This window comes from Schistocerca nitens, chromosome 6 (assembly GCF_023898315.1).
Source record: "Schistocerca nitens isolate TAMUIC-IGC-003100 chromosome 6, iqSchNite1.1, whole genome shotgun sequence".
Taxonomy (NCBI): Eukaryota; Metazoa; Arthropoda; class Insecta; order Orthoptera; family Acrididae; genus Schistocerca; species Schistocerca nitens.
This window is the reverse complement of record NC_064619.1, coordinates 659,556,558-659,570,482: the sequence shown is the minus strand read 5'-3', so window position 1 is coordinate 659,570,482 and position 13,925 is coordinate 659,556,558. Positions and strand designations below refer to the sequence as shown.

At 37.9% G+C, this 13,925-nt stretch overlaps 1 protein-coding gene across 1 annotated transcript in view; it reads left to right on the top strand.

Annotated features, from left to right (window-relative positions):
- LOC126262605 (methyl farnesoate epoxidase-like) overlaps positions 1-13,925 on the top strand; it is a 159,900-nt gene that overhangs the window by 133,045 nt on the left and 12,930 nt on the right. Inside the window, exons 6-7 of the mRNA XM_049959356.1 lie at positions 5,107-5,212; positions 5,460-5,640. Of these exons, the coding sequence (XP_049815313.1) occupies positions 5,107-5,212; positions 5,460-5,640 (287 nt within the window). The remainder of the gene's footprint in view (positions 1-5,106; positions 5,213-5,459; positions 5,641-13,925) is intronic.

Below are 13,925 nucleotides of genomic sequence, written 5' to 3'. Positions count from 1 at the left end.
TAAAACGATCCATTATCTCAATGGCACACAAAACAAAATCTCCCTCTTCACGCTAATCAGGAGAAGTTAATTTTGCATGATAGTAATAAAAGACAAGTCTACTAATCATTCCATTTATTATGTTACTAGGACCATCCACTGGTTTCACATAGTTAACAGACAGGTATGCGAAACTTAAGGACAAAAGTAGCTTTTACATGATGTTTCACGACCAAGTAAGGTAGTTCAATGAAATTTTGACCTTACCTGGAAAGGACTGCCACAGTATTGTACAGAAGGTAACCAAAAGAAATTTGCAAATAAAAATGTCTTGTTTATTCGAAGACTATAATGACACTGAAGCCACTGTGATTTATGATGATCTCTTAGACATTGCCAATGGCAGGACATTGTTCCTTATATCATGTGTGATCAGCACAGACAGCAATGTGTACTCTGCAATATACTCCCATGTTTGGCACAGGGTTGTCAAGGAATTCTTGTTATTGGGTGTTACATTTCTTCACCAGCACTGTCGACAATGGCTGGATGGTCATCGGTGCATGTGGTTGTGTTGCAGTATACCTCCGCAACGCACCCTGCGTGTTCTCAATGGGATTCAAGTAGGGGGAAAGGCAGGCCTGCCCATTTGCTGAATATCTTCTTGTTCCGTGAGCTCCTCCACCAGTGCTGTTCAATGCGGTCGCACACTGTAATCCATAAAATGAATCCAGGACCAAGTGCACCCCTGAAAAGACCATTATGAATTACAGTGTCACAATAATGTAAACTGCTCAGTGTACCATGTTCAAAGGTTTGGACGTCAGTATGCCCATACAATATTATGCCTACGCAAACCGTACAACTGGAGCACCAAAACTGTTATGTTCCTTGCTGCCTTACATGTTGCCATCTCTCTCCACATGAGTATGCCCAGAATTACTGCTCAATATGTATCCACTCCCATTCGAGGAGACCACGCAGTCCCATTCCTCATCCATCCAGTCCCTATGCTTGTGGTGCCATCGCAAATCTTTGAACACGGTACATTCACTGGATGACATTACTGTGACATTGTGTGCATCTTTTGGGGGTGCATTCTGCTTGACTTCATTTTTATGGATCATAATGTGCAATCAGATTGAACAGTGCAAGAGTAGGAGCCCTTGGAATGAGAGAATACTCAGCAAGTGGACTGGCCTGGCTTTTCTCCGACTTAAATCCCATCGAGAACATGTGAAATGCGTTCTGGAGAAGTATTGCAACATTCCCACGTGCACCAATGACCATCTAGCAGCTGTCAACTGCACTGGTGGAGATGTGGAACTCCCTACCACAAGAACTCCTTAACAACCTTGTGGCCAGCATGGGAACACACTGCAGAACATGCATTGCCATCCATGATGGTCTCTCACACTATTAATACCATGTCCTGCCTTATATAATGTCCAGGGGACCATTATAAATTGTGGTGACTTCAGTTTCAGTACTAACTTTGAATAAAAGTGTCATTTCCGTTCATACCACTGAGTATTTTTTTTTTTTTTTTTTTTGTTACATTCTCTACATTAATTCTTTGTATGTGTGGTCCACATTTCATCTACCTCTCTTATGTGGCTGTCATATCAAGAAAAAGTTACCCCTGCCCTGCCATGTCTATAATTGAAATATTGTTAAACAACTGATAAAATAAAGTTCAGATATCTGTTCTATCAGAAATTTCCAGACACAGGATTGGTTAAAGTTAATTGTAGGACATGGAAGCTAAAACAGTTTTTGCTAACACTGTTTGGAATTTCAGTAGCGAAAACAATACTCATCTTTCTGTTTACTGCCATAGTTGATGTTCTTGTTGTAGCTCATTGTCCTAAAAAATAAATGGGATATCTCCCAGAGAGGCTTCCTGGGTCTTGCAAATTTTTAACGACCATATGTTGCTCTTCCTCTTACCGTCAGTATTGTGGCATAACTCCTTCATTAAGTAATTTCAGTGAACATTAGCTGACTTCTTAAAGTGACATATTTCAGGTATAACATTAACTTATTTAAAATGAAACACCAGGTAAAAGTACTCTGCTATATATTCTTCACTTTTAAAAAACCATGAAACACTTTCTCTTCACTTCATGAAACATAAACAATACATCCCACAATGGAACATTACAGGTGAGTTACAATTTTACTTCTCTCCATCATATCTCATGACCCTCTGCCACTACCAATCACCACGGCCTAAGTGTATGATTCTTAATGATGGATAACATTTATGTAGAAAAATGCATCAGGATATAACTACATTTTCTTAAGTTTGAATATAAGGTAGTTTCTTTGGAAGGTTTTCAGAATAAAAGATAGTAAATAACATGACATAAAAAACATTGACCTCCAGACATGGGTATTAATCAGTAATCTTACATAGAAAAAATAAGCATTTGCAAGAGTTACGAAATATAACAGAAGTAGGTGATAATAATAATATTGTGCGACTAGGGCTCCTGTCGGGTAGACCGGTTGCCTAGTCTTTCGATTTGATGCCACTTCGGCAACTTGTGCGTCGATGGTGATGAAATGATGATGATTAGGACAACACAACACCCAGTCCCTGAGCAGAGAAAATCTCCGACACAGCCGGGAATGGAACCTTGGCCTGTAGGATTGACATTCTGTCATGCTGACCACTCAGCTACCGGGGGCGGACAAGTAGATGATGTATCATGATGTATGATTGATTGTGGCTGTATCAGCAGTAACACAACTCCAGGATCACGCAGGTATAGTCCCATTATAGGCCAGACACCTTGTCTGGTGTAGCAATGGTAATATGTGCACACAAACATTCGTAGTGAATCAGTCTATCTGTTGCTGAAAACCATGTCAATAACCCTACAATAGTTCCTGAAAATACCCTTCACATACAGACAGGAAAATACATCAGGGTACTTAGATTTATAATATTTCTAGACTTACAAATTGATACCAAACATTTCATTTTCTCATTCTTTTTTTATTGCTATAAGAATTTAATACTTAATTACTACTAATTGATACTGAAATGACTTCTGTAACAAATAACACACAGATCACACTATCAAGCATGCAGGAATGTGCACATTTTTTTGAGGAATATTAGTCAAATGTGCCTTTCAGTTAGGGTCACTGTATGTCTGGAATTAGGTTGGACAGTTGTGATTTTTTAGCACTGTCAAGTAAAGTCAAATTGCTAAAATGTACGAGAATTTTATGACTGGTGAGTTTTTTTTTTTTTTTTTTTTTTTTTTTAACCTAAAGCTTGACATCACATTTTTAAAGATTCTCTTATGATTGTACCCGTCTCAGCTGACCTCAGAGTAAGCACTGATACAGACAGGTAGGCATGGCTGCTGGTTCTACCACAGCTTTTCACTTTCAGGGTGAGGTCACTGGGGTTGAGTTCGAATTTTTAAAACCATCTGTACAGTGATGTAAGTTAAGCTCAGGTGTCTAATTCCACCCTTAACGTGGTGATTAAAATGATGTAACAGAGGGTTAAAAATTTTAAAAAGTTGCATTTAAATCATTTAATTGAATAAAGTAGTGATCAAAATCATTTCGATAAATATTTTTAAAAAAAGTTCAATGCCTGATAAAATTCTGTTGAGAAAACAACACATACCATTTTAAAATGAAACATTTGTCCAAGACCACAAAAATACTGAAAATACATCAACACCACACAGCAAACATCACTACTGAACTGAAGCAAAGAAGTTCAATTAGAGACTCTGCAGTAGTAGCGTGAATTTCTGTTACATTATTGGTTACATGGGTGACAGTTGTCAGCGACCATTGCTTTCAATGTTGTTTTAAAAATGAAACAAAAAATGTAAGATTCTACTAATAATTACTCAGCACCACAGGTGATGCACTATGTTTATTGTAATGTCCACACATCATCTATTTTAATGAAAACAAACAAAAATAAACTTATACTGCAGTAAAAATGAATAATGAGTGTCATTTGTGTACTGCAGTACTTGCATGTAAGCAACACTAATACAATAGTTAAACCAGTATTTCCAAAATTACTTCCTGACACATGTATTACTCAGTCTGCACTGTCCAAACAATTGATGCAAAGTGCCTTCAAATGATCACAGCAGGTCTGCCTATCACACCTAATACATCACTTTCTTGTTAATTTGTCCCGAGATCTAACTCACTCATAACATCTTCCTCTTTTTCCCTTTATTTCCCCTTGCAGCCTGTTTACACTCTTTTCCACTCCAAGTGGTGAAAGTTCATGTCTCCTGATCTGCCTAGACACCAGTTGTCCTCAACCTGTCTATTTATGGTCTTGTAAGTTCACATGCAAGATTGGTTAGAACAGTAGTGCTCTTCAGTGCTTGATCTTCATTTTTATTGAATTTATAAATACAAATTGCATTTATTGCAGCTAAGTTTAGTGGCTTGTAGAACACTATCATAGCCCAGTGCCTTGTATTTTGAGCCTCATCATTTATTTATTTATTTATTTTATTTATTTATTTATTTTTTGAGACAGCTTGTCAGCAAAATCCACACCAACTTTTATCATGTTGTAAAATGGTACAATCTCAGGCTTTTTCATGTCCCCTGTATCACTGTCAATAAATTCGTCATGGTGCATCGTAGAAATTACGACAGCTTTATTCTTCTTGTGACAGTACAACAACAAGGGTATTGTGTGAAGCATATTATACAATATGAAGTATAAACCCAATAATATAGACATTAAACACTGAATAATAAATAAATTATTTGTCAGAATAGAAATGGAAATGGCAACACCAATAGTGATGTGGTTGAAAATTGTCAGTCAGAACACACAATGTGGATAAACTTATTTTTATACTCCATAACATATTCAAACAAAGATCATGAAATATTGACCTTTAAAGGGGACTGCACCCCCCCTCCCCCACTTTTCTGAAGCTATACAAATGCATATATGTGGACAACTCGTATGGGCAACAACACAACAAATAGGAAATCCCTGGCTGACATATGTCACCCGTGCAACTATTCGAGGGTTAAACATCATAAAGAGAGAAAATAACTATGTACTTTATCTTATCATTACAACTTAACTGATGTCTTGTATGTGAACAGGAAGCAGTGCACCAGCACAGGGAGACTCTAGATGTGGACAATCCACGAGATTTCATTGACGTTTACCTGCGGGAGATGGATGCATCCAAGGACCCTACATTCACAGGTTAGTGAATCTTGTGTGAAAAGCACTAAACTTCATGCCTGTAAAGCCATTATCATTTTTACCATACAAACATGCTAAACAGTATTGCGCACACTTTTAAGCTGAAAACTATTCTTGGCTGTAATTCTCTCTCTTGCTCTAATGCTATTCATATGAGTACCAGTCAAAATTGTGGTATTTTTAATAGATGCGACAGCAATCCAATGCACATTGTGCCAAAGTTATTTCTTCTCTCTTTTTCTTTCAGAGGATGGACTTGTAGCCACTGTATTCGATCTCTTTGGTGCTGGTGCGGAATCAGTGTCCAACACGTTGGCATTTGCTGTGATGTACCTAGTTCTCCACCCAGACGTGCAGCAGAAACTGCACAAAGAACTGGATCTCGTTGTGGGGCAGGCCCGCAGGGTCTCTCTTGAAGACAGGCCACAGTATGTTGCATTAAGTATATACGAAGTGGTATTCAAAAGTTCCAAAAGTATTTTAACTAAAATTATTATGTCTCGCCTAGATCTTATTCTGCATCAGCCCCATCCCAACATTTCTGCTGCTTCTAAAATAGGATTTTTAGTATCCTCTGCAGTTCCACTTGTAATTCCTTCATTGTATCAAATTTTTTCCCCTTCAACTTTATTTCATCTTTGGGAAAGGAAGAACTCATATCTCACATGCAACAGTGGCAAAGTAGGTAGTTTGGCACCCAGCATGGAGTTTGAACTTGTCACCCCACCCTCACTTTGGAAATTTGGCAGCTTGCGAAAATATTCTTAGCTGTGGAATTACTACTACGATTCCATCTTCAAAAATATCACTATAATTGTGAACTAAACATTTTACAATCGTTGTAAGTTCTGTTTCTGAGGTTTTAATCAGACCGCAGAGGCAAAATGCAGCAAAATAACCTGATATAAGTCACATGGTTTCGCAGTGCATATCAGTTTTCATAGAAACTTGTCAACTCACTTTCTGCACAGATCAATAGAGTGGTACAGGCAGTACCTTAGGTTTAAATTCACAAATTCTTGGTTGAACTCCTAAACACATTCCAGGTACTGTAGCAGCATTGTCTTATATTTGTCCTCAGCTCATTGTTCTATCCAAACCATAAGACATTTAAAAAATATTTTTGGGCCTCATGCCACACAATGTTGCAAGTTCTGTTACCCTACTGGAGCTGGTACCCGGTGCGGATCGCTCCCCACACACCCCCTAGCTGTGCCACTGACACATAGCTACACCTGTTGAACACAGCTGATGCAGAACAACTACCTTCTTGTTCTTAGTCAAAATTTCCTTCTGTATGTTGTCATGCATTTTCATGGTAGAGTACCCAGTCATTTATACACCACTTCTCAGGACATTTTCTCCTTATCTAATTCCTGAAACATCTTAGAACATCACAGTACAACACTTAACTGATTGCCTGACCAGGAGAAAAGAACTCTTTCTGAATAATCCAAATATATATAAAAATGAAACAGATCAACAAGAACTTCATATTGCTCTTGACTTGTCAAGCTTTTTTTAACCTAGGTGAAGAAGGATTCTCGAACTACAACAATTGTTGTTTGGTTTCAGGGTTACAGGGACAACCATCAAAAGAAAGTTTGGATCATTATGATGCAGTTGTTTAAGTTCCCTACAGATTTCCACATGATGGTGCTTCTGGTTATCTTGACACAGTCAAGACATAAACTTCTTGTATACAGTTCTTCTGACAGACTATGTTTATAAGTCCATAACTTACTCCCAAGGTGTTGCTTGAGATATTGGATGATCTTGCAGATTCAGATCAATCACTTTCTGAACACCTTCTGGTGTGATGCCAAATGGAATAATCATTGTCAGTTGATGTTCACCAATTCCTCAGACGCTTGTTACCAGTTGCAGGTCTATGTCCAACCTACAGCATTGTCTCCAAAACCTTACTTATACAAATTAAAGTGTTCTACTCCTCTGAGAGGAATTCCTTAATACTATAAAAACACTTATTGCTGAGGAACTCCTTCAAGGCAATTTCAAAGCAGCTTCCACTTAAGCTTTTTAATTTTTTTGGAAGTTTGTTATAAAATTTGATCCCCATGTAATAGGGGCTCTTGTATGCACTGTTTGTATCATTTCTTTCCAGGTGATAATCATCATCCCTCCTAGTATTATACATGTGCACTTCCCTGTTTAGATGATTGTACTGCTTGTATTTTAGTATCAGCTGAACAGTTCTATAAATATATAGTGATGGGAGTGTTAGTAGTTTCTTAATTTTGAAAATTGTTTTGCAGGACTCATTATATCTAAGCTTACATATGATCCTAACTGCCTTTTTTTAAGGATGAATACCCTGTTTACATGCTAGGCAGCAGCACATCCCCGTACTTCAATTCCATATGTGAGTTATGGATACACTAAAGCCTAGTAGATTATACTCATTTGCTCATATTTAAGAAATTGTGACATTGTCCACATTGCATAAATTTGTTTGCTTAGTTTTTGGCATAAGAAATCGATATGATGCACCCAAGAGAGATGCTGGTCTAACATTACACCAAGGAAGATCTTTCAATTTTATCTCTGAACCATCATCAGACACAACACTCCATTTCATTTTATCTTGTTTGTGGTGTATTTGAAGTTCCATTAGATTTGTTTTATTGATGTTTAAGTTTAAGTGATTGTTTGTTCAGTCCAAATAAGAAACCAGAACAATTTTGGGCCAAATCATTCTCATTGGTTCCCCAGTTAACAACGGTTGTGTCATCCGCATAGTTAAGTATCTTGCTGTTGTGTTCTGTGGGCAGATCATTAACATATAGTATGAACAATAAAGGACCCAAAACTGACCTTTGGGGCACACCATACCTTACTATAGCTGGACTGGAACTGTACTTCTTAATAATGTTGCCCACTTTGTGTGTGGCTTCTGTGACCTGATATCTGTCTTTTAGGTACAACTGTATGAAACTTTTGGCTATTCATGTGATACCATAAGTTTCCAGTTTCTCAAGTAGCAGCTCATGAGATACTTTGTCAAAGGCACATGATAAATCTAGGAACAAACATGCCACCTTTTCTTTTTCATCTAATTTCATAAGTATCGTATGTACTACATCACATATGGCAGATGATGTTGAATAGCCTTTCCTAAAACCATGTTCGGTTTCTCATAGCACTTTTTCTTTGACTGGAAAGTTTTCTGACAGTAGTAAAATAATCTTTTCTAATACTTTTCTTAGGATTGGAATGAAGCTAATGGGTCAGTAGTTTTCAACTTTGTCAATACTACCTTTTTTGTGCAATGGCTTGACTATTGTATATTTTAATTCAGATGGAAACACACTTTTATTGAAACTTTCATTGAAAAGGTGGACCAGAAAGGTATGAGTGAATGTTTGCATCGTTTTATTATAACGGAGGAGATTTCATCCCATCCCATAGAAAATTTGTTTTGAATTTTATTTATGATTCTCTCTACTTCAGTTGTATCTGTTTCATACATTAGCACTGATTTTTGTACCTGGTAAGGAGTTATGTTGTTATCAGTGTCAAAGTTCACACCCATGTTACCTGAATTTATAAGGTTGGTATAAAAATCTTGCTGATCATATATGGATCTGAAATATTTACATTATCAGTCGTTAGTTGGATATTGTTGACACTAGGCTTTGGTTTTCTGCTGATTCTCTCATTTACACAGTTCCATACTGATTTGCTTATGTTATCTGAGGTAGCAATTTTTTGCTGTATAATTTGCTTTGTGTATATATTCAGTGCTTTTTTATAGGCTTTTTGACATGTTTTGTTGTTGTCTCTAGTTGATGTACCTGGAAACTTTTTATATATTATCCAAGTAATAAACATTTTCTCCTTCAGATGTTTTACTTATGAAGGAAATCTTATTCGGTTTTGAGAATATTTCTTTTTGAAAGTAACTGGGCATGTTACATTGAAATTGGCAAGGAAAGTGTTGTAAAAGTTACTCTATTTGTCTGCAACATTTTCTGCACAATATATGTCATTCCATGTTTCAGACTGCAGTGCGGACACCAACTTCTCTAAACATTTTTCATTTATACATCTTATTTCCATCTTCTCATATGTACTTTGTGAATCGTACATATTCAGTATTTCCATTGTTTGGCAAAGATGATCAGAGAGGTGAAGGTTTATTATGTCAACTCTGCAGTTATCTAGTTTGGTGTAAAGTGATCTGTACAGCTAGAGGAGTCTTTAGTTAGTCTTATTAGCCCATTAACTCTGTCTGACAGATTATGGCTACACAGAATATCATTTACTTTTTCATAATACTTTAAGGAATCTGTATTAAAATCACCAGTTATAACAATACCTATGTTCTTATACTTATTACATACAATTTCTATAATTTTTTCCATGTTTTGTAAGAAATTGATCACTAGGAGATCTGTACAGACCTATAACAATCAGGGGCACTTTATTTACCAGTAGCTTTGTTGTTGAAATTTCAAATGCCATTTCCACTCTAAGTTCTGTGATAAAATCCAGTTTTGTGACATGTAGATGGTCTTCACAATATATGGCAACTCCCCCACTTTTATGTTCTGTTCAACAGAAATTACTACTCAGAGTATAGTTGTCAAATTTAGTCATTGTAATTAAAGTATTAGGCAATCCATGTTCTGTAAGAATGACTACATCTGCATTTTCCTCACTTAGTGCTTGCTGTAATTGTATGCACTTTTTGCTTAGGTACTGAATGTTCTGATGTAACACCCATTTTGTTTTTTGTTTCTTCAGGACCTTCCTCCCGAAAAACTGCCTTTTCACAACTTTGTGACGTCTTAGGTGCAGAAATGTGGACATTTTTCTGTTTAAATAGTTTACTACTCCCATCAGGATATATTAGTTACCCTCGTTTATGATTTTGCAGACATTCATATACATTTTACTTAAAGCTGCAGAGCCTAGTCTGTTCAAGTGGAAACCATCCCTCCCTAGACATTTATCATATAAAAATTTATTAGGATCAATGAATATTGCTCCAAGTCTGTTGCACTGTTCTCTCACACCACTGTTTATTTTGAAAATGTACTCTGACCTCTTATTTACAATGCCACTAATTATTATTTTCAAGGATGGATAAACACTTTTGCTGAAAAAATCAGGTTTCTGGCTTCGTTGGTATGTTCTTATTCACTGCTATTTCAAACAGAATTTGTCCCAACATGGATGAAAATGCCTTTGTGATCTTGTCTGGCTTCCGTTGCATTGGTTCCCACACCCTGTTTTGCTGTCGAAATGCTTGTCATATGTTTACTAAGTTGGTGAGTTCTAATTCCAGGATGAACATCAATTTCGCATTCTGGTACTACTATATTTTTTAACAGCGAGTCGCCTATTATCAGATATTTTTTTGGTCGTATGTTTTCATCACATGTTTTTTCCACTTCAGTATCAACCTTGTTTTTCTTTTTACTATAGTTTACTGTCTTCCATTTGTATTTCAAGACTGATTTCCTGGCTAGTGCTTCATTTGTCATCTTCTCGTCAGATACACAGCCTACTATTTGTTTATTGTCACAATCACACGGGTTTGGTTCTTGTTTTTTGCAGACACACGACTTTGATTCGGTTACTAGATTGGTATTTATTTCCTTTAGAGCTGACACTTCATCTACATCTACATCTACATCTACATGGATACTCTGCAAATCACATTCAAGTGCCTGGCAGAGAGTTCATCGAACCACCTTCACATTCTCTATTATTCCAATCTCGTATAGTGCACAGAAAGAATGAACACCTATATCTTTCTGTGTGAGCTTTGATTTCCCTTATTTTATCATGGTGATCGTTGCTCCCTATGTAGGTCAGTGTCAACAAAATATTTTCGCATTCGAAGGAGAAAGTTGGTAATTGGAATTTCGTGAGAAGATTCTGATGCAACGAAAAATGCCTTTCTTTTAATGATTTCCAGCACAAATCCTGTATCATTTCTGTGACAGTCTTTCCCATATTTCGCGATAATACAAAACGTGCTGCCTTTCTTTGAACTTTTTCGATGTGCTCCATCAGTTCTATCTGGTAAGGATCCCACACCGCACAGCAGTATTCTAAAAGAGGACGGACAAGCATAGTGTAGGCAGTCTCCTTAGTAGGTCTGTTACATTTTCTAAGTATCCTGCCAATAACTTCTTTATTAAGTGTTTCTATGTTGCTCTGCAGTAGTTTTATAATTTCATCTTTTGAATTCGCTGCACTTCATAATTCTGCTGTTTCTCTGTGTAAACAGTCACGGCATGTTCAAGGACAGTCGTCCTTTATGACTTTTGGTGTCACTTCCGCACATTTTTCATGTAGCCAGAAATTGCAGTTTACACACACAAGATGCTGTTGATAACACATATTTTGCACTTCTTACACAATGAACTGTTAAACTTTTGACTTTTTGAAATGAGCATTGTGTCACTACACTGTTTCCTTGGCGCCATCTTGTATACCATAAACTGTTGGAAATACAGCAGTAGAGACATACTATCAACAACAACGAACCAAATTGCTCATCTCAGAGCCACTTGCCACACTGGTTCAATATGGATGTATAGAAAAATGCCTGGCAGTATTTGGGTGTTCTTGTAACCGTATGTACACAACATTCAAAGTTTGGTATCTTAAGGATACCACTTCATAGCTAGCCATGAAATATTGTGAAACTCCTTTAAGATATTTGAGTGAAACTTCTATGCCTTGAGGAAATATTATCTCTAAGTAAGAGTATACAACAAGGAGAAGCATTGTCAATATACAGGATGACAACGAAGGCACGTGCATTTCATGGGTAGTGTACAGGAAGAACCACTTAGCTGGAGAACATAGAAGAAGACGATAAGGACTTGGTAGCATTTTCTGGGGATTCTACTTTTAAACCATTCCTTGAATAGACAATGTACTCTATGAATAAAAAAAATTTACAGTAAAATATTAGATATTTAATAGATGATTAATGCACTGCAAATTTACTTACACTGCAGTGATTAAACTGTGGGCAGATTCATTAAACAAACATTGTTATTGTAGATAATTTAGTTGAATTATCTAATTAAAGTGGTCATTAAATTTCATTCATCTATGTAATGTATTGTGAGAAATAGGTGAAGGGTTCCATTATTCTTTATTATGCTATTGGCAGTAAGTTGGTGTAAATAGTAAGGTAAGGTAAGGTATGACAAAGTTCCTCATCCTGGCATAAGGTGGGTGGATCATGTGTGACTGACTGCGATGTCTTCCCCTGCCAGTGATGTCACTGGATGGAGTATGGAGGGACATGAAGCCAACACATGACCCTTTTGGTCATTGTGGGGTTTCTTGACTTTGGAACTGCTATTATTCTTAAGTAGCTCCTCAATTGACCTCACAAGTCTGACTGCACCCCATTCCAGTTCTTCCAACAAGGAAAAATCCATAGCACTATCAGGAATGGAATTGAGATCTCCTGCATAGCAGTCAGCCACACTGACTACTCAGCTACAGAGGCAGACAGTGGAAACAGTACCAAGCACAAATCACCTAAGAGTAACCGTCCAGAGTGATGTCAGCTGCCAAACATCATAAGCTGGCTTGTGGACTATAGATGATGATAAAGAAATTGTTAATATTTTGTGCATAACGATTTATAGTTTCACAATGGTCTTAACGTGAGTGAAAGCATACAAAGGTTAATGCCCACATATAATAAGTTTCAGTTCAATACCTTAATTTAAGTATTAACTGTATTTTTCTTACTTGTCACTTCTTCTTCCATGTGTTTTTGCTTTTAGGAAGCTTTAATTGTCGAGTGCTAGTAATAGTGTTCCATAGATTTCGTGTTTGTTTTGAATACAATCAGAGTCCCTTTAGTCAACCATAGTGCCAGTAGTGCTCGTGTTTGTTTTCAATACAGTCCAGAGACAGGTAGTGCTATTTTCATTGTTTTCTACAAGAAGTGGCTAGCAACCACAGTTTAGTCAACAATCAGCCGCCTTTAGTGAATTAGCAGTCTAGTTAAAAGTTGATTAACTCTCTACAGTAAATTGATTTCTTAGGATGGGTAGGATGTGTGACTGCTGTGTATGGACGCAGGAGGAGCTGGCCACTGTTCGCAAACAGCTGAATGTGTTGATGGCCGCGGTCAGCCATCTTCAGGCTGCTGCCTAGGAGTGTAGCGGCAGTGGGGAGTCTGGTGCGTTGCATGGTACACCCCATGTGTTACATGTTTCACCCACTGTCCCTGCTGTCGAGACATCTTCGCGGGTGCCGGGTGCGGTTGGGCCACCCTCTCCCCAAGGGGACTGGCGGGTTCAGCGGCGTTCGTGGCGCGGGAGAAGGAGGGTAAATGTGGAGGCTGGCCGTGTGGCATTGCCCGCTCTGCCTGTGAGTGGACATGTGGCCACTCCTTCAGCAAGGTCCGAGCAGGCACACGGGGGGATGGGTTTATTAGTTATTGGGAGCTCCAACGTTAGGCGGGTGATGGAGCCCCTTAGGGAAATAGCGGAAAGGTCAGGGAAGAAGGCCAGTGTTCACCCTGTCTGCTTGCCGGGGGGTCTCATCCGAGATGTGGAGGAGGCCCTGCCGGCGGCGATAGAGAGCACTGGGTGCACCCGACTGCAAATTGTTGCTCATGTCGGCACCAATGACTCCTGCCGCCTGGGTTCAGAGGTCACCCTCAGTTCATACAGGCGGTTGGCGGGATTGGTGAAGGTGGAAA